At 38.7% G+C, this 21,648-nt stretch overlaps 1 protein-coding gene across 9 annotated transcripts in view; it reads right to left on the bottom strand.

Moving 5' to 3' along the window:
- Positions 1-21,648, bottom strand: part of ABCA4 (ATP binding cassette subfamily A member 4) — an 86,669-nt gene that overhangs the window by 39,017 nt on the left and 26,004 nt on the right. For 6 of the 9 annotated variants that reach the window (XM_010409143.4, XM_010409145.4, XM_010409141.4 and 3 more), the window contains 10 exons: positions 21,171-21,310; positions 19,906-20,022; positions 18,942-19,139; positions 15,562-15,767; positions 14,572-14,748; positions 10,794-11,016; positions 8,831-9,052; positions 6,684-6,888; positions 4,396-4,494; positions 2,220-2,444 (listed from right to left, as the gene is read on the bottom strand). In XM_010409143.4, coding sequence (XP_010407445.2) covers positions 2,220-2,444; positions 4,396-4,494; positions 6,684-6,888; positions 8,831-9,052; positions 10,794-11,016; positions 14,572-14,748; positions 15,562-15,767; positions 18,942-19,139; positions 19,906-20,022; positions 21,171-21,310 — 1,812 coding nt within the window. The remainder of the gene's footprint in view (positions 1-2,219; positions 2,445-4,395; positions 4,495-6,683; positions 6,889-8,830; positions 9,053-10,793; positions 11,017-14,571; positions 14,749-15,561; positions 15,768-18,941; positions 19,140-19,905; positions 20,023-21,170; positions 21,311-21,648) is intronic. The other 3 variants (XM_010409144.4, XM_019291686.3, XM_010409147.4) reach the window with 3 other exon arrangements.

The raw sequence follows: 21,648 nt of genomic DNA on the forward strand, positions 1-21,648 counted from the left end.
CCCCATGCCAGTGACATTAGAGTCACCCTCATATCCATGACAGGAGGAGCAGAACCCGGAATTGTGGTGGTCTATGGAGAGGTAACTCATTGGATCAGGGGAAGCTGAACATGCTTTCTGTTCTCACTGTGTAGCAGGAAGATTATTTGGAATTGTTTCCTGGAAATACTTAGATAGGTTGAGAGATTACATTAAACAAGCAGCAGGTTGCCTTTCTGGCTCGGCTGAAATCTGCCATTCAATTAATCTGCCCAGCTGTGCAGTCTTTGACCATGATGCTTAAAAAACTTCGCCCAAACACAAACAAAACACAACAAAAAAAATTTGCCTTTAATCCTGGTAGGTGAAATTTACCCCATTGCTGAGACCAGGTCAAGATTTAGATAGTAACATGAGCACTACATGAGATGGCTTCTCTCAGGATTAAAAATGCATTATTGCAAATAGCACCATCAGAACGTTTTATTGCACCAACTTCTAGACAAAACAAACTTCCTTTGAAGTAAATTAAGCCCTTGGGCAATGTGAATTATGGGAGTTGAGAAACTGAAACTAAAGACCCTGTCCACTTTTGTTTACACAGAATGCTTTAGGCTTTGTAGGAAGGCTTATTTTGCAATTGCAGTTTACTTATATTGCTCAGTACCCAGCAGGCCTGTGTGGAGAGCAGCCAATGCAGTCTGGGCGAAACCAGCCCCACCTCCAACAGTGGCCTGTGTGACTGTCATTATTGTCACCGACAATACTCAGGAAAAAGTTCCAAATATGCTGTACATGAGAGAGCTGTGTATACCATAGAACAGCTGAAATAATCATTATAGGACGGGTAGCTTTATTTTAAGTAAAATTTTGTTTATTAATACCTTAGCTTTTGCTTTATGAAAGGACTGTAGGTTTCCATTAACCTTACTGGGACAAATATAAACATCTCTGTATTCACAAAAGTTCACATGGAGCCTGGCTTGATAGCTGTGCATATACTGGCAACTGAGGCACCTTCCTTGGTTTTATATGCATCATAAGTTTAATCCATATTTGCCTGCAAGACTCACTGACAAGTTCTGAGGCAAATTCTCTGATGATCTCCCCCAGTATCTGCTTGGCATCACCTGAAGGACACTGGTAGAGGGTTGAGCTCCCTTTTTTTTGTGATTCATATCTCTCCATTTTGATCCTATATCCTCAGTGTCATTGAACTGTACTAGGTGTGCTCTTGGCTTCTCCACATGCCTCCCAGTTCCTGTGTGGGTGGCTGAAAGGGAAGACAAGCTTTTTGTGTGCAGTGACAGGCAGAAAGCCCTTCCTTTTTGGCCACGGAGCAGCTGGAAGCTGGGAACTAAGGAGCAAAGCACCAAAAAGATAAGGCAGGACTAGGAGAAGATTGGCTGAAATAACCTTTAACCTCTCCCTGTCTTTTTTCTTTTGAAGTCCTGTCCTGTTTCCATTCACCCTGAATGCATGTTTTCAGTGCCTACGTGAGGAGCTCTGATGACCCTACTTTTATCTCTAGCTTTTCAAGAGTGTCAGAATGGGCTCAGAGCTGCCTGTAGCAGTTACTTGTGCTACAGAATCCACATGCATTCCTCTGAGCATCTCATACAGAAAACTCCTCTGGCTCACCACAAAAGATGACTTTGGGGCTTGAAAACAAGGCAGATCATTCAGGAATTCTTAGGTGGTGGCTAATGTCAGCATCAGAAAAGGCTGCAGACAGACACGCAGAGCACTTCAGATAAATCCCTTTGAAACCAGCCTTTCCCTACAGATGCAAAACACACTAAAGATAGACAAAAAAAAAAGGAGGATGGCTGGGACTAGGAGGGAAGAACATTCCTCTCAGCATAAGTATTTTAATTGAAGTCATGGCTCTGTTTAATTTTAAAAAGTCAGCGTATGCATCTCTGAGGCTTCTCTCAGCATGAAAACTAACTTGCCAAAGAAACAGGCTGCATTTGCACGATAAAAATACAAGTTAAGGAACTTCTGGAAGGCAGCTGTCTTATGTGCAGTGGCTAAAATATTCTAAGGGATGATGAATGTAAGAGGAGTAAATAAGAGTCAGTGTCTCTCTTGTGCTTAGCTCTGGCAGTTACATGCTATCACCTACTGGGCACCTACTGGCTCATGTAGCTTGGCTCCAATCACTCCTATGTCTAGTTTGTCATGAAGTACAATGAGTATAGTATCTCAGAAGTACTCAGGTTGCTCTCTCTCCTTACTATTAATTTCATCTTTGTCCTGGACATCTGTCTTAGGCTTCCCCTGCTCGCCGGATTCTTTTTCTCGTTTGTGTTTACATTGTTTGTTTTTACCATCCTTCTTCCCCTGGCTGTCACTCTTTTCTTCTGTTTTTTCAGGTTCTTCAGATTTATTTGGTCTGCTTTCATTTTTTTCCCTTTCCATGGTCTTCTGATCCACACAGCCTTCTGACTCTGGACTTTTTTCTATATAAACCAAGAGTAACCAAGATTTAATTAACAAAAATTTAATATCCTCTTATCTCTAGAGGTATTTTGAGGAAAAGGAGATAGTCCTAAGCCTTGAGCTTTTCAAGGGCATTAACCATCAGTGTTTTACTCAGGTTAGGAATACAGCATTCAAAACCATCTAGCTTAAAATCTGCTTCATGGTGTCAAGATCAGATATTTAAGGAAAACAACGGACAATTTTGAAATTGTAGACTCAGAGTAAGATCCTGACTAATATGAGGTACATATTTTACATTTTGTCCATGCAGCTCTAGACCAAGTTCTTACCACGTGAAGAGAAAGGCCATACAAACTTTTCCCAGATGTACAGGGAGTGAGAGGAATTAAAACAAAATTTAAAAGTTAAGTGAAAAGCAAATTGCTAAACTGCTACTTAGATTAAGAGCACCAGGCCAGAATAAATGAGTTGGTATTAGCTTCTAAACAAGAATTTCTGGCTTTCCAATCTGGTCTTAGACATTGCTAGCATGAAGGAAAACAGTCACATTGGATCAGGCTTGAAGCAGGAAGAAAGTAGGAGCCCCTGAAGAGACTCTTTACATAACACAAATTGAAGCTGGCAGTCTAGAGTGAAACTAGCACAACTGTAATTTATCAGATGGCTTAGGACTTATTTTTGTTCTGAAACTTCACCATAGCTTTCTTCTATAAGACATTCTAGCCCACAAAGCTGTATAAAATTACCTGGTGCACAAATAGTGACATAAACAAGTTCACTGCATCACCTATAATGGCAAAGTGGGGGGATACAAGAGTGCATCAATAGAAGTAAATTTTAAAAGTACCGACATCATTAGCTTCATTTTCCAGCATGAATTTACATTATCTGATATTTCTTATCCTGTTTTCCTCCCAGTACATTAACCAGTTACAATAAATAAAGAAAATGCTCAGTATTTTCCTTGAAGAAAAGATACGAGTTGTGAAAAGTTCTACAGTTGTTCAAGTAAGCTGATCCACTGAAGTTCTTCAAATAGGTAAGAATCACAATCTCCTACTGAGGAATTAATCAGAGATGACATTTCCAACTGTCCCTGCTTCATAAAACCCAAGACAATGTTTGTAGAAGAGAGGATGAAATAACGATCAGCACAATCAGGTTACTTGAGATAATAATAGGATAACTTAGATCAGAAATTACTTCCAAAGACTTCCAGTTCAATCCTCAAAAAATATGGCCAATTCAGATCATGGCAACTATCTCCAAAGATGGATATTTCACAACCTTTCTGAACAACCTGTACCAATATTCTAACCATCTTCATAATAAATATTTTTTTCCCTTATATTGAATCAGAATTCCTGCTTTCCAACTTATATCCACTGCCTCTCATCCTTCCACTAGACACATCTGAGAAGTCTAGCTCTTTCTTAGCTGTCTCTCTTCAGGCTGAGCAGACCCAGCTCCCTCTGTATCTCATATGTTACATGCTCCAGCTCCTAATCAACTTGCTGGCTCTTTACTGAGCTTATTCAAGTTGGTACAAGGGTGGCATAGATTATGATCTTGCTTAGAAACTGAAAGTAAATAGACTTAAATTAGTGTCAAACTAGATAGAAAATAATTAGGTTTAGAAAGGTAGGGAACCTCAGTGCAAGATTAACATTTCATGAATGGGTTGCTGAGCAATAAGAACTCCTTGAATGTCTCAAAAGGTGTTGGTTACAGAATGGGGATTTGATGCTGTTTGTTAAACCAGGCTTTAAAGGCTCTCCGATGGAACAGTGACTCACCTCTAATGACTCTAATGAAAGCATACCACTCCAAATTCAAAGGCACTTGCCAAGACTCCCAGTGTATGGCAGTCTCTCACCATTTGCAGCAGCTCAGCTAATGGAAATGTTATACAGTCACCTTTAAGCAGATCAGTGAAGCTATTCCTAAAAAAGTTTTAAAAGAACTCACCATCAGCAGTTGCTGTTTTCTCAGCTTCTGGGCTTCTAGAGCCAAACCAATATGATTCTAGCACAGGGAAATACCAAGGCTGTGGTAACCCATAGTCCCCTAAAACAAAAATAAGTAGGTAAAGTGCACTTCATAATCCCATGCCGGAGGAGGCACAAATTCATCTAAGAAAAGTCTGAGTATAAACACTTACAGTCTCAGTGTTGCGTATCAGAAGGTCAAACCATGTACCAAGTACCTGACAGACAGATTTTGTTTACAGATGTTTTTTTTTTCTTTTGGACAGCAGTAAAATATTCAGAAAATATGATGTGACTTGTCTTACCTTCTCTTAAAGTAGGATGTGGTTTAGTTACAGAATGAAGCTATTCCCTGAATCCTTACCAACCAGGCAGTGGCTCACTGTTTAAGAGGGGATCCTATCCTCACTCAGGGACTTTCTTTTGATGCCCACTTAACACTTGAGGGTTGACATGACTGAAAAGCTTTTTAAATTTACACTTATTCCCTTGGAGCAGAATTCACAACTGGTAATGAGAAAAGACACTCTGACTGTTATTTCAACACACAGCCTTTCAGGAAAAGTGACAACAGAGTAATCCTCTTCTTAAGCAAAAATGGGCTTTTTTAGTTAAGGTTACTACAGTTTGGATAAGAGACAGCACAGTAACATTACCAGTTCTCATCAGTCACATCAGAGTTACTAGAAGTCAACACTGCTTTCCTGGATCATGTTGACTTATAGAATGCAGGAATTTGAGCTTCTATGTTTAAAACTGGCATCTTTGTGAACATTCAAAATGAACAAGGGGAATCTGTGATACTCATTGAAAGATGGTCAGTTTTCTTAATCGAAAACCACTGTTTATGAAAGTGTCTGCTTATTTGTGAATAAACAGAAACTACCTGTGTTTCAGCCAACCACTTGTACTCCTATTAATGCACAGAAATGCTCTGTCTGCATTCACAAACAGTTTGCCTTGTTATGGTCTGAGTTATTCCCCTCTGAAACTGGTGGTTAAAACAACAGCTTCTTATTCAGGATTAATGCAAAATCCAAGTGATATTTGTTACGGAGCAGAATGCTCAAATAGCCAAAGGACCCATTGTGCCATTGTGCCAATGGGTGGTTGGCTTCAGAGGAAACCTGAGCAGGACTAGAACCACAGAGTTCAAAGCATTATCCAGGGAACTCCTGTAGTAACCTCAAAGACTACAGCATTGATTTGGCAGGGCTGCATGTGTGTGATGGAGAAACACTATGAGAAATTCTACAGGAACAGAGCAGCAGAAAGACAGCAAGACATTCAGAGCAAATATTGGGAGGAAGTGAAGCTTCTAATTAGAAGCCCTGAAAGGTGTTACTTTTGTGTAAAGTGCTGACAGAAAAAAATAAATTTGTATCTATGAATAAAGAAACTCCTGTTTTTAAATTCCTGCTGTGTTCATGGAAATGGACCATTGTCCACTCTTCTTTAAACAGAGTTGCAGAAAATAAAAAGAAAAAGAAAAAAAATAGCCATCTGCCAAGAACACATTCTGGAACTACAGTTCACATGCAGGAACAATAAATTAATGAAAAGAAGCTCACTTGCTTGTACAGCATGAGAGTTTGCATTTATTCTATTGTAACAATATTCATTATGAAGCAAGATAACCCATTTAAGCTAGTAGGACAAACCATTTTTTCACACTGAAAGTTCCAGAATTTTGTAATTGATAACAAAGAAAATCCTTTTGTGAACTCACACTAGAATCATGATTTCTATTTAGAAAAAAAGTAAATCTACGCAGGGACTTTCACAACTGCCTAGGACACAGCATGTGTCTTAGGGAACAGTACCATCCTTTAAGAAACAGTTTGCCTAATGTGGCCAAAGTACATATATGAATTAGAATTGTTAAATTTATATTCTTAAAAATTAAAAGAAATCTCACTAGAAATGGTTGAAGCTTCTCAAAAGAAAAGTATGTACAGAAATCAGATTTTAACAGATGATGTTTTTGTAGATTTATTTTCCATTTAAATTACAAAACAGGATTGAAATTGCATCCTCCTTTTTACTCTTTCTTCCTTTTTCATTCTTTTCAGGAATAAAACAGGAGAGAGAAAAAAGAAAGAGAGAAAAGTGGAAGCCCTTAATAAACCACTAGTGCTAAACTGGATAGGATTCACAGTCTATAATATCAAACACCCTGTTTCTGACAGTGAAATAAGCAGAGACCGATTAGGCTAACACAGTTTACAGCAACTGCCACGAGTTTATATGAATAAGAAACTGACATACCTGGAAAAACGTTATCGAGATACCAAGACAGTATTCCATAGAGAAAAGCATCAAAAAGCATCATGTTAATGGAAAAGAGAAAACTATATTCGTCTCCTTCCAAGGGACTGGTTCTGATGTTACCCCACTGTAGGCCAAGACCTTGTTCTTCATAGCGTGACAAGTATTCCGTACCGAACCCAAAAGCTACTTGAGAAAGCAAACTCTGGAATAAAGGAAAAATGACATTCAACCCTGACAGGGGGACAAACCCAAAAACAAATAAGAAAACAAAAACCCACCAAAACAACAACAAAACAAAAAAACCTCTGACTTTTAGGGACTGAGCTTTAAAATTTGCCTAACAAATATCATGGGAAAAATTCTTACACTTTTATATTGGCCTGTAATGCTTAATTCTCTGCAATTCTAAGCAGTATTTAGCCATAGTAGACTGAATTCAACCTTGGCTGTACTTCCTTTAACTACTAGGCAACCTTCACAGATTGTTTTTTTTCTTCATTAATGTCTGCTCAGAAAATACCGTAGGTGCATTTAGAAGTTTGCAGTGTACACCTTTGACTTTCTAGGAGAAACAAAATATTTTGTGAGCATTTGAGGCAGGGCAACTATGAGTAACATGACAGAAAGTACACCAGATGCTCAGGATGTGGAAAACCACAATTACTTCCCCTGTCATGTCTGCTAGCCAGTTCTCACACAACAAACTAATTAACCGGTAGAGTATCCAAACATCCTCTTCAATGTTGCACTGCAAAAACAGAGGAAGAAGTGCTACAGTGCTGTTTCACAGGACATGTAGTTTAGGAATACCAGACCTTAGGAAAGTGAGGGGACAACAGCAAGTCTCAGTGAGGTATCATCATATGGCACTTAGAGCACTAAATAAAGAAACTTTGGTTTTCAGCAATACATTCTTTGCCCTTAAAAATTTAAATTTTTAATTCATGCCCTCTACATAATGCACAGCCTGCTCTTATTATCTCTTGTAATTAGCTCTTGTTCAGAAACTAACCTCTGAACAATAAAGATAAGACAAAAGTATAGGAATAGACAGAAATATTCATGGCTCCTGGCCAGCAAATATCCTTTCTTACATGGATGTCTCCTCCTTCACTTTAAGATGAAGAGAGAGTTGCTTTTATGCTTAAACTGTGTGCTAGTTTCAAGATTTCTTCCTAAATCAGAATCTGTCAGAGGCCAACCTTACTCATTTCCTGACTTAATGACAGGATGAAGTTTTGTACATTATTGCATAATTGGTAGAACTAAAAAAGGTATATATTATACCTATAGAGTACCTCTGTTAAGAAAGCTGATTCATAGCCATATCTACACTTAATTATAGCTTTTGAAGTGTTTTAGTTTTCTTCCTTTTTCCTTATATTTCCTAGTGCAAGGAGAGAAGACAGTTCCTTTACCTATGTTGTTAGAATGCTTGGTAAAAATGGGGAGACTGGACTCACACACCTGCTCCCCTTCCTGACTCACTGGGCAACATAAAATCAGCCTGAAAAAATTTTGTAAGACCATGGTTCCATTTCAAAAAACAGCAAGAAGTTTCCAGCTCCCCAGACTTTTTAAGCATCTTACCTAAAATGGAAGAGAACCAACAAGGAGGCACTGCATGGAGAATGTCTACAACTTATTAGATGGAAGGTAATTCTCAGAGCTTTGGCACTTGGGTTTAATTCCTAACTCTATGTTTCAGGTAAAGAAGGAACACGAACCTGAGGTCTTCTCATCCTTAGATATAGGGTGTTAACTAGGTTATAGCACATGAAAAAATGTGAAAATTAACTGTCCCCATTTTGTGAACTGCCTTCCTATTTATTAAACATACAAGAAGTTAGATTTGCTTTGACTTACAAGGAAGTATTCAAAACATTTTAAACAGTATGCTAATTTCCTGGCATTCAAAACATAAAATAAATTTTATTGAATTTTTTAAAAGCTATGAAGAGATCTCTTGCACTAGGCCTGCTAAAGGCTTACACACTTGCAATCCTTAATTATTTATGGGAGATTTAGAGGTCTCCCTCTCTGAGTCCAAAAAGCCAAGAGGAAGAGGTGTGCAATACTTTGTGATTCACATATGCACTGTGACAAGCTGAGCAGAGATGCCATAGAACCAGTGAAAGGCTTACTGCTAGGATCTTCAGATTAACAGTCAGACGGTCCTGCCAAGCAAAGCAGACGATGTGGGGCAGGTACAAGGTGAAGTAGATGACTCCACTGCAGGCAGCTGCCAGATTTGCTTTGGAGAAGAAGGTGCTGAACAAGAAACACTGCATTATGGTGGCTGTGGTGAATGTCAGTAGGAATAGAAAGAAGAGAAATGGATTGCTATAATGTAGCACTTGTCCACGCTGTAAGCAAAAGGAAAACAGAAAAATTTACAAGTATTTGCAGCTTTCTGCTAGCATAAAAGGTCAGAATTGCTATCGACGTGTAACATGTAATGAGTAATAAGCCAGTCTTTCTTACCTAATGTGACTTCTAACTCTCCCAGGTATTAGTTTCAACAACTGAGGTCATTACAATAACAAATCCTTCATCTAACTTTATCCCTGCCCTTGGATTGTGACTTCAGGTTAGTACAACAGACTGAATAAAAATCATAATTGATTGAAAATAGACATTCTGTCCATGTCTTAATAAGTAAGTGGTTCCAAGCAAGATCTGCCTGCTTGGAAACGCATGCATTTATTTGAAATATTACCATAAACTTTCATTTATCTCTTCCCACCATCCCCTCAATCCACTGGCTTGACGTGCAGAAAAGACAATGTATGGAAGTGTTGCAAAACATATCTTTAAAAAAAACCACAATAAAACCACAGGAAAATTACAAAGCTTCTGCACCTGGATGTTATTCAAACAGAAGTGTATCACAGCTGAGGAATCCAAGTGCAGTTTCTCAGAGATCCTTGTGTATTAATTCACCCACTGGCTGAACTTTTATCGACCTTTCTTCATTAGGGCTTTTGTGGATTAAATGCTCCCTCTCAAGAAGACCAGGGACTGCTGCCAATTATCTACATAGCCCTTAAAACCAATGCTGAGACCTATTTATTAGGTCAATTTATATAATGCTCACATAGGTCTTTAAGGCTATAAATAGGTCTCAGCATTGTTGCAACATCCCACTGGGCCTTAGAGACTGATTTCTTTATCAACAGTGATGCAGTGTCTCATGATAATGTAGGTGTCTCACACTGGCACAGTGAAATCTGGGAAAGAAAGTGACTTATAGGTACAAGCACATTCTTCTCTGATATTATTACCTCCTGATTTTTAATTAAACCAGTGTGGCAAATAAAGTAAGCTTTCTCTATCCACCCAAGCTGCAATGGAACCACCAGGAACTACAACAATTCATCAGGACATGCTGATAAGACAGAGCAGCTTGAATTCTAGCTATGTATTTATACCAATATCAGTCCCCCACATCAGAAAAGATGCAAGAGCAGTCTTCCTTATCAAAATGCTACACATTTATATGATAAAATATAGCAGCAAGCTCTCAATATAGAATTTGGTTCTCAGGTAGGGGAGACAATAGGTGGTCCTCAGAGACAACATCCAAACTGTCCTGAAAAGTTATAAAAATTACAGGAATTTTGAATCACTGAAGCAAAAGGTGGATTCTTCTTTTAGGTTTTTCTGTTCTTGCAGTCTCTTTTTCCATTGAAATAGTATCACAGCTTCTAAGCAGGCAAGTACTGGATATTAAAAATTAATTGCATATAGTGAATTACAAGATTAAAATTCTTCAAATTATTACCTCTTTGATTTAAAGCAGCAATTATTATTTATTGGGAGATCTACATCTGCCTACAGAAGACACAATACACAGAGTAACCAGCCTGCTGTATTTTCTATGAGGGACCTCACAATAAATCTTTACTAGTGAATTTATTGTTCTGTCTCTGCCAAATGCTGATTTTGTTATGAGGTCTGCTTTGAAGAATGTGCCTGCTACGTGCTGTGATCAGAACAGGCCTCCACCATTCACATCTCCCTATCAATGGCTACTATTCTTTCTCAACAGCAAACTGGTATCAGCAGTGCAAACACAACAGAGAGTTTGAGAGCAGCAATCCTTACCATAATCAGAGCTGTGAGGAGGAATGTGCTCAGAGCCATCATGAAAAAGCTGTCTAGGAACCAAGTGCACCAAATCATGCCATTGGTTATACCCCTGTTCTTCATAGCTTCTTTCAGACGCATTTCCTTCTCTAGCACTATACTCTTCACAGTCATGGAGACTGAATATATCCAAGCCAGCACCATGAAGATGGGAAAGGCGCGGTTTAAGGTGATCATGAAGCTACCAAAGCAAGAAGGAATAAATTAAATTTAGGTAAAACAGAGAAGTATTAGAGGAAAAGCAAAATGAAAAGGAAAAGGAGTGGGGAAGAATGCATTAATGAAATATGGAACTGTAAATTCTCAGTCTAAACATCAATACCATGTCACTAGTAAACCTCACAAGCGTCCTGAATATTAATAAAGTAATGGTTTCTGCATTCCCATGAGATAGATAAACGTTATTTCTATTTTACAAAGAGGTTCTAAGGGTTATTGAAGGCTACAAAATATTTGGTGCCTCATGAAAATACACCTCTCTTCACAGTGAATTACCATAATGCTTTTACTATGATCTACAAAGGATATTTTAAGACATATGTTAATGTTAACAATTTGGGAGTGTCGCTGTCTTTCTGCTCCCAAGATTCACTGACAAGAGAATTAAACAAATTAACCATTAAAAGCATCAGATGCTGCCAGAAAGGCTGCTGAAATTCAAACAAACCATGACTCAGGGTATTGGATCTAGCTGAGATAATTTTCCCCATAGCAGCCCTCACAGTGCTGGGCTTTGCATGGGGAGCTAGAAGGGTGTTGATAACACACCAGTGTTTTTCCTACTGCTGAGCAGTGCTGGCACAGCATCAGAGCTGACTCTCCAGCATTCCCACTTCACCACTAGGCAGGGGGTGGGCAAAGTCTTGGGAGGGGACACAACCAGTACAGCTAACCCAAACCAACCAAAGGGATATTCCATATTGTGTATGATGTCTGCTCAGATATAACATCTAAGAAAAAGGAGGAGAAAGTGGGGGGTATTTGATATTGACAGCATTTGTCTTCCAAAGCAACTGCTATGCATGCTGAATCCCTGTTTCCAAGGAAACAGCTGGACATTGCTGGATGGGAAGTAGTGAATAAAAATCTTTGGGATATTTTCTGTTTTAGCTTTAGTAAAGAGCCTTATCTTGTCCTATGAGTGGTTTTCCATCTTAATTTCTTCTCCCTTCTTGCTGAGGAAGAGGGTGATAGAGAGGCTTGGTGGGTACTTGGCATCCAGTCAAGGTCAACTCAACACAGTCCTTGGCACCCAATGTGGGGGCGAACCAGAGGCAGTTTTCTATTACACACACTATAGTTACAGTAGTTATTAAGTAGCAAGGTCCTGTGCAGGACACAGTTTGTCAGCTGCACTGTTTATCTCTTTATTTTGCTGGGTCTGGGAACACATTAACATAAAAAATGTCTCCCTGGCATTGATGGCCTTGCTGTGCTGGGGGAATTATCTTGTGAAGAAGATGAGGGAATACATCTCCCTCTCCCTAGTTAGGATTGATGTGGATGGTTTTGTTACTCAGGCTCAAGTACTTGTTCACACTTACATGAGCTGTTTAACACTACTAATTCACACTGCTACGTATTATGGGGTTTGTAGAATCCGGTGTTGATTATTTAAAGGCTAAAAGCTCATAGTTCCCAAAAAACAAGGAGCAAAAAGTCTTCAGCTTTCTAAATCTGAGCCCTATAGGACTACATTTTTGCCATATGCTATCATAGCTACGTCAGTGTCAAAACAAAGGGGAAATCTTCACTTTTCCCCAAAAAATTCCTGAAGAGCAATCTGGTCTGCGGAAATAAAACCATGCTTTTGTGATACGGCCTGGGGCACACTGAGTTCTGCCTGTTGGTGGACACATGCAACCAGCACTAGGCCATGCACAGCACAGCCTACAGGTTATCACGAGGATGCACTTACCATACTTAAGCAGGGTCTCTGCAGAAGCCATCACTCAGTCTGGATATCAGCCCTGAACTGCATGTGGCTACTGCAGGCTTCAGAAAACTTTTGCACAGAAGGGGCTTCTGCCTCTGCAGTATTCTCAGTGGGGAAGAAATAGACAGGAGGCTTGCCATGGTGATGTTTTGTCAGACAAACATACAATGACTGATGGGAATGACAGGTCAATCTACGTGTCTGCAATCTGCTTTTATCAGAAGTAGTAGCATTTGCCTGCACAGAGCACACTGACAGAACTATGAAAAGATTTCTCTAATGCCTTTTTTTTTTTGAGTTGAAAGTATACCAGGACAGTTGGTGTATCACAGACTGCAGCATTAGAGCAGGCACACTGTGAAGAGGGAAGAGGCGCAACTTCATTGAATCTGGAGCATGTGCTGGTTCAGGCAGTGCTAATGGGGGGCACAGCTTCCACAGCCCCTCTGCCTCCATGTAGCCATGAAATCTCCACTCCCAGGAGCAGAGTCTCTTTTTTTTTTGTTACAGAACAACAAACCAGCCCTTTATCCTTTAGCTTCTTCACTCTGCTTTTTACCAGAGAAAGAAACTCCTGGTGCCCTCAATAGTGAACTGCAGCCACAGTCCTGGAACACTATTCTAGAATCATATGAGACTTAAGACAAAAACTAGTCAATCTGCATAAAAGCCATGGACAGGAATTAGGGAGAAGGTTAAAGAACACCACATTATTTTTGAAAACTTCAGCATCCACAAGGGAAGGAAAAAGGCTGAGGTTAACAGAAACCAATACCGTGTATCCAGTTTGACTGTAGATACTAGACACGTAGTTAAAAATGGAATCCTGTTTAAGGATGTGGTTCAGATTTTGGAATGAAAGAGTTTCAAGAGCCTAAGTTGCTTTGGGATTCTGCAAGGCCTACAGGTATGCTCAAGGACCAAAATCTACAGCTATAACTAGGTATGATTAAGTTTAGGGTTAGGGTTCGATGGTACCCTTATTGAGACCAGATTGATTGATTCTTCAAGGCTTCCAGAGATATCAAGAGAGGTGCCAATTCCATTAGGACAAGCACATTCTGTTAAGTTTTTCTTTAAGAAATGATTCTTGGATATAAAGAAGGCTGGGTTTTAGAGGTGTCATTAGGGAAAAGAAACTTGCTGCACTTAAATGGGTTTGGCAGTTAACTGAAGGAGACAGTGTGTGTTATAACACAAGGCAGTGCTTGTGTTCAGTTTTGCTCCAGACACTGGTCATACGCTATAGCATAAGGCTTAGTTTTAGTTACATAAAAAATTTTTAAAAGATCATATTCTTGCTGGGTCCTGTGTAACCACAGGGTTAGTTCTAGAGCTGACACTGTTAGGGGTCAAAACATTATGTCTGGGATGCCCTGTTGACAATAGATTCTTGGCTGTAATCAGTGTGAAGGTTTAGGTTAGGTTATTATTATTGCCTGGAAAAGTAAGGCCAAAAAGTACTAGACTGTTTTTTGAATTTTGTGCAATATGCAAAATTGGAAGAAAATGGCTGCTTTTAAGGGGCTACTGTTTTGTGTTCATTTTAGGTCTGGACATTGGATGCAACGAAGGCCAGATCTGGGATTAGGGGTAGAATCTTGGCAAAGGTGGTTTGTGGAGTCTGGGTCATGACAGGATAAGGAAAAAACCAAATTTATTCACTTATGTCTCAGTTATTATTCTTGCATTTATACCTTAGTACATTCACAACTTAGGGTTAATTCTGGTGCTTGAGAATCTTAAACCATCCAGCAATCTAAGTATTCAACAGAATTAAGACAAACTGCTTTTACTCACACATCATCCACAAAACATGGATATGGCATTTGCTGGAGATAAATTCCCACTGGCACTTCAGTGCTGGTCTGGGTCTTTATAATCCCACGCTCAATCATGTCTTGGAGATACGCAAAGCCTCCCCAGATATAACGTAAATCATCCACAGGATCAGCTCTTGGACCAGGATCCCAGTACCTCAAAAGAAAATTCACATGGAAATCATTTGGGTAAACAGTGAGTTTAGGGAAGGGTTGTGTGGAAAATAAATAAAGAAATTAATGAATAAATTAAATAATCTTAGCAACTGAAATGGTAAGGGCACTGCCTGGAGTTGCCTTTTCTAGACTTTGATCTATCAGACCATATTGCTTAAGAAAGTGGAAGGCTCTTTTTTTCCTTTCATTTTCTCTGCACTGACTTGCAATAGTAATTTTGGTCAAAAGTGTACATAAATTAGTCATGTAGCAGAGTAACTGTTCTAGAATAGAAATAACTGCATTTGGAATATGGTATCCTTGGAGATTAAACTGAAACAAACTGGATTGCAACTACCAGATATCACTATATTCTGCAGATATCATTATATCCTGAGAAATTATATCCCTTTAAGTGAGTCTGTTTGGTGGGGACTTGAGAAGGAAAAGCACAGAAGTTCTGGTGTCCAGGTGGAAGACAGCTGAGTCACAATCCACGTAGGACTTCCTTGCCTGTCTTTCCCAATGTTGGAGCCAACTAAAAATTTAAGCAGGTTACTGAACAGATTCTGAGCAGAGTCATCCCTTTGCCATGTATTCCTGCACCTACCCACTGCTTGGCTTGTCACAAGAGTGATACCATTCATGTTAGTACCTGGTAACTGGAGATGGATTCTGTGCTGCACTGCAGAGTAACTATTAACAAATACAGTTGGATTTCATGCATGTAACCAATGCAGGTTCTAACACCCTTATGTCTCTCATATTCATGTTATGGCAGGCAGGAACTGAGAAGGAACTATCAGGTAAGTACCTGTCTTGGATTTTGTTTGTTTTCTCCACTGCATCTATGTCCATTCGGATCTTGTATGTCACATGTGGTGGGAGATTTCTGGTTGTAGGTTCTAGGTCTGGAAAAACCACAGCAGCCCAGAATTTGTTTTCCTCCAGCAGATAAAGGGCTTGATGAGTCAGTTGAGTTTCATTAAGATAACCTTCAAATTTATCCAAGGTCAAGCACTACAAATAAGTACAAAGAGAAAAATTGCATGGGAATAAACTAGTAAGAGGGATACATTAAAGCAAACATCAGTGGTTGAAAGCAGAAAAGGAAAGTAGGTTCAACTGAAACAGCTATTTTCAGCTTTAAAAGCTTATGACGAAACTATTAAAAGTTGACTCTCTCCTCCCTTCTTCAGCCTAGGAAGTGCCTGAGTGAACACTAGGGAGCCAAAGGATGACTGATCTGTAAGAAAAACACATTGGCTGTGGACTTCAGACAAAAAGCACTTTGTCAAGTGAAGCACTGGGAAAATTCAAAGCATACATTTAAATTTTAATGACTCTTGGGTATTTCGACATTTATTCCTATGTAACACCAGACAAGTAGTTGATTTATCTTGCTGGTCATATTGTGTCCCTGCTGAATTCTGACATGTGATTTACCTGCTGGCTTAAGTTAACATGTTTTGGCTATCTCAATACAAAAATGCCTTCTTTCTTAGTCTCTGTCATTACTACAAAATGTATTCTAATCAATCCGTATACAAGACAAAAATTCATAAAAACTTAAGTTCTTTATGTTCCTCCATTTAAGTCCTATTTAACAAGCATTGTAAGACAAAGATTGTGAATGCTCTAAACTCTAGCATTAGTTGTCTGTAAAATTATAGATTTATGTTTGTATATTTAGCCTCTGCCCTTCAGAACTGGCAAAATATTATCAGAGAGTAGAAGTATTTAACCCCTGATGGACTGGAAAGATACTTATTGAATTCCTTTGCTTCATAAAATTCCAACACGTTATCTTGTTTGATCTTATTTTCTCGATCACTTCTTGCAAGCCAATAACCAAAAATTAGTCCACATCAAAGGGATCATACTGGTAACTTATCATTTAATCTTAAAGACTCCTTTACTTAACCTTTCCCTGTGATGAATCATGCTCTGCTTCCTTTAAAACTTGAACTATCACAGCTCAATGGGATCTACATGAAAAAATATTAACTCACAACATAACAGTGCTTAAATTAATAACATTATTTTGCAGCTTTACTCTTCTTGATGTTTGTAGGTGTTCATTTTCCATTTTGTTTCAGAAAACTAAACTACGTAGAATTTCATATCAGAAAGCAAAATAAGGCAGAAAACTCTCTGATTTTCATGCCAGAAGAGAAATAAAATCAGACTGTTGGCTCATGTTGCATTAATTTTTTGGGGATATATTTATCCCACATGGTGTTAACTGAATTCAGGAATTCAGTTTATTTCTTGTGAAAGTGGCAGTGTCTGCATAACAAACCCCTCCCATGGAACTGTCTCTTTGCAGGATCTGGAGGATTATTTGCTGTTTCTTTATCAGGAGGAATTATTTTCAAGATATTTATTTCAGCTGCAGAAGAACTCAGACAACTTTTCAGGGAAATCTGTGGTAAAGTACTGACAAACATCTGGACTTGTCTAGATTTTCACTGCAGAACAGACAGTGCCTGGAGTGGGCTGAGGAGCAGCATAGGCTCTTATCCAGGGGTCCAGTGAAGGAAGCTGCAAGTGTTCAAAACAGAAAACACAAATGCTTTTAGATCTTCTGCACGAGTAGAGTGAAACCAAAGCTTGTATAAAAACATAGGCTAAGACACCAGTGTTGCAATAATTCACACAATTTGAAAGTGAAAAGAGATTTTATATAGTAGTCTATGCGCCAAAAGCTAGAACTTATTTCCCTTAACTTGAATTGCATTCAAAACAAAGGCTGTATGCTCTACCTAGGCTTTTCTTTGTTCCGAGTGAATTTGAACTCAGTTTGTGTCTTCATAAACCTCACTATATCAAAATTAATTTATCAACCACTTGGGAAAATTTATTTCAAATCTTTTCCCAGTAATTATTTAACACTTTAAAATGGTTCAGTGAAAATTTATAAAACCAAAACCAAAATAATAAGAACAGGTTTGGAAGATAAAACCAGAAAATAATAAACATAAAGAGGTGACCGCATAGCTCTCACTAACAGTTTAGCTGTTCTGTGGCCTAAGGTAATCAAAGGGAAGAACAGGAAATTCTTGGGGTGGTGAGGAGGAGCAGCCACTGCATAATTTGTGGGATTCTCAGCTGCATCACAATTTGCAGCAGAGAGCTGGAGTCTCCAAAGGTAGTTGCTGGCAACACACCTGTCCTCATTGCATACTATGGTGGTAAGGAGCCGCCTGTTCCCCAAAGGGAGCTATTTGTTGCCATGGTGTCTGGCACAGTGGGAAAACATTCTCAAGTCGTTCAACTCGGTGTAAACAGCAGACTTTAAAGAATAAGCTCATTACAAAGAATATTAGGACACAAAGATCTATTACCAGGTACAGTAACTGCTCTATTATTATTGATGTTCCAGCACTGACCTGCTGCATGCAATGTATTTCACTCAGTTTGACAAGAAATAATTCTACTAACATGATGCAAAAAGACCATTGAATGAACCAGCAGAGCTTTGTGCAAAGCCTTTATTGTTCCTTCTTGTACTAGCTGTGGGAAGGCAGATGAATTTTTAGTTCCTGCTTCCTTGAAGGGGAAAAATGGTCTTTTAGACTGAACTAGATTGAAATTAGGAGTTAGGCTTAGTCTTGTTGCCTATAACTAGTACTAGTTTTCTCTCAAAAATCCTCAGAAGGCACCACTGGAAACAACACGCTAGAGAAGAGAGGTACAGATTCCAGGAAAGAGACAGACATCTTTTCAGAAGTGACCACAGAACAAGTGGAAACTCCCTCATAGGTTTCAACAGAATTTTGTCTAGGTCCTTAAAAACCTGAAAGGGGACTTACCAAAGAAGTTTCTCTGCTCCTGATCTTGCTGAAGTTAGTGGCCTGTTGGTTATTAATACTTACAAAAAACCATTTCATTGTGGTTTTGAATTCACTTTCTGTCTCTCAGCATTGAAATGTACTCAAGACATTCAACCAACATTTTGAATAAAGCATTTGAGGATCATGGGATTGAACTTCTTTCATAATAATACGTGTTAATTTTCTTGTGCTTCTGTATTATTCTAAACACATGCTTTTAATAATGAGATTCAGTTTGAAACAAACGAAGATTTTATGATTTTAACTTTCTTGTCTGTTACCACAGAGCCCAGTACTGCCTAACTGGTTTTAAGATATCCTCCACAACTATTCCCACAAGGGGCAGGGCTGAATTTACCTCCAAATACTGACTGAGCAAACGCAGAACTTGGTCTACAGCACTGAAAATGTTCCGCCAGTCAAAGTCCACCATTCCCTTCTCCCGGCTCCTTGAAGATCCATTGTGGAGAAAGTTGATTATGTGTTCCACAGTGAAGCCTTCAGCACCCATCTGGCTGTTCAGGAAGTCCCTCACTGTAGGGTGCTTCAGAGAGTCCTGAAGAAACATCATGACAGCTTTGCTACAACAATTGTGTTTCCATGCCCTCTTTAGCTAGGAAGGTTTCCATTTCCATAACTCTTTCAGCACATGAACAAGGACAAAAGGGTATGCTAAGGAATCAATTTTACAGACGGGTAATTGCATAACTGGATGTGTGATCTGAAGAATGGACGAAAAGAAATTTTTCCTTGACTCTGTGTTGCATTTTCTCCTTGTAAGCAAGAGGATGAATGTTATAAATGTCTAATTCAATATAGAAAAATGAGGAAATGAAATGTTTTTTCTAGTATGAACCGCTTTATAAACTTTAACTACAGATAGTAATTACAGCTAATCAAAGTCAAATCGAAATTATGCAGAAATAAGCAATTTCCCAGAATAAATTTGTTTGGCCCAGAAAAAATATGGTTCTCCTGCCTTCTTTGCCTACACAGAATCCAAGGAAATCAAGTTGTCTGTTCTTGAAAGATATTCCGGAGAGGCAGGGAAGCAGCAATTGCTGTCTTTATTAAGAAGTCATTAGCCAGATTCTTGACTGCCCAAATCTGAGGTTTTGCTACAGGGATGCTGTAATGCATCTATGATTTGCCATCAAACCAAGCCCAGCAGCCAAACCAACAAACTTAAAGGCCACAGATTCCTTGCTGCAAAGGATGTACTTCTGGCCAAACCTTTCAAATTAACTGCCTTCTCCATTAATAAAAATAAAAGATGGTGAAAGGCTGCTCTTACTGAGGATCTTTGATAAGTTATAACATACACGGATCATATTCATTTGCAGGCTGTTTTGAAAGAAGTACCACAGCTGAGGTCCTACTTCCTCCCAAGCTTTGGTCAACAGTCGGAGGCGTTCTAGTTCCTCAAAAGTGGAGTTTGCCTGATGAAAAAACCAGCAGAAAAGAGTGTTAGTATCTAAGGAGATAGACAGAATTTATGATCCATCCAGAATATGGTGAGAGGGGAACCCCTAACTTAGAAAGCTGTAGTTTTTACCTTCAAAACTTAATCAACTTGTTCAAACAGCAGAAATTTTAATAACCATCAGAAAAAGAATCTGTAAAATCCAGCCAGGATCAAAGTCACTTAGGATAAAATTCTGTTGTATATGTAATGGAAGAAAGAAGTACACATGAATCCTAGTTAACTTCAATTCCTTTAAATACTTAGATTTTCGGTAGAATTATTTTTAACTTTTCCCCTTGACTATTTCTCTCCATTAAGAACTAAAAAGAAAGATGATGATGTGGGTAGATGAATGAATGGAAGGCAGCTGGAAAAGACAGATAATCCCATAGCTAAGATATTAAGACCTGAAATGCTGAGCTGCTGTAAATCTGATGTTTTTCTGCGTGAACTGTGAGCAGCAGTTCTATGCCTTGTACTGATGTTTACAGTAGTGAACTGCTGAGGTGGCCCAAACCTGGGTTATATGCAACCTTGATTTAACTCCCCGGATTAATTTCACCCAGCTTCAAGCATTTCGCTGAAGAGTCCAGGCTCCATTCTATTTTAATGAAGTGAAAAAACTTTTTGATTTCAACAGATATAATACTAAACCACGATGTTGCTATAGGTTTGCAATATCTCATTATTAGGTCTCAATAAGCTTATCCAAGCCTCACAGATGCCCCATTTAAATATTTACTGGCATAGAGCTGCTCATGTTCCTACCTCTGTAAAATAAATATGAATATGAATAGAAATATAAACATAAACGTAAACGTAAATGTAAATATAAATATAAATATATTTACTAGTGTAAATGTGGAATCATGCCAACAAAAAGCTGCTTGAGCGAGCTGGAAAAACCATGTAGCATGGACCAAAATGGGATGAATCAGTGAAGACCTGTCTCCTGTATTTTAAACAGAGTACCTGTTCTTCCTCTGAGAACCATCAGAACAAATGGAGTTTTGAGAAAAAAATCGCATTAGTCTGAGGTAATTGGGTCACTGTTTTTCAAAAGCTGTTTCTTGGGATGCCATTTTTTGGAAATATACATTCTTGTATTTCAGAACTTCTTACATTTTTTATGATTTCCCGTACAGAAGGTGAATCAGGAGCAAAGAGAATTTTTCCCATCAGCAGAGGCTTCACAGCACTCCAGGCTATTTTGGTTAAAGGGTTTGATTCCAAGTTCTGGATCAATGCATTACAAAAGGGTGCTGAAGACAGAAAGAAGGAAAGACAGTCTTTATGTAACCCTACTCAAATCCTATCATATGTAACATGCTGCAGGACTTTTTACTGGCAGGACAGACAGTTTGAATCTGAATGAGTTAAAGCACATTCTGCAGTGCAGAAGTACAATGTCTGAATGGATAGAAAAGACTATTAAGTAGACATTGGGGTTGTAAAGTACACACTATGGAAATTGGAAAAGCAAGCATAAATAACCATGTGAAAGTTGCTGTTATTTACATGGTATTTCAGATGGAAGGAAACGAGACAGCTCAGAACTCCCTGAGCAGTTTGAGCTTTATTTGCTTTACTCCTAATGACA

This window comes from Corvus cornix, chromosome 8 (genome assembly GCF_000738735.6).
Source record: "Corvus cornix cornix isolate S_Up_H32 chromosome 8, ASM73873v5, whole genome shotgun sequence".
NCBI classification, from domain to species: Eukaryota; Metazoa; Chordata; class Aves; order Passeriformes; family Corvidae; genus Corvus; species Corvus cornix.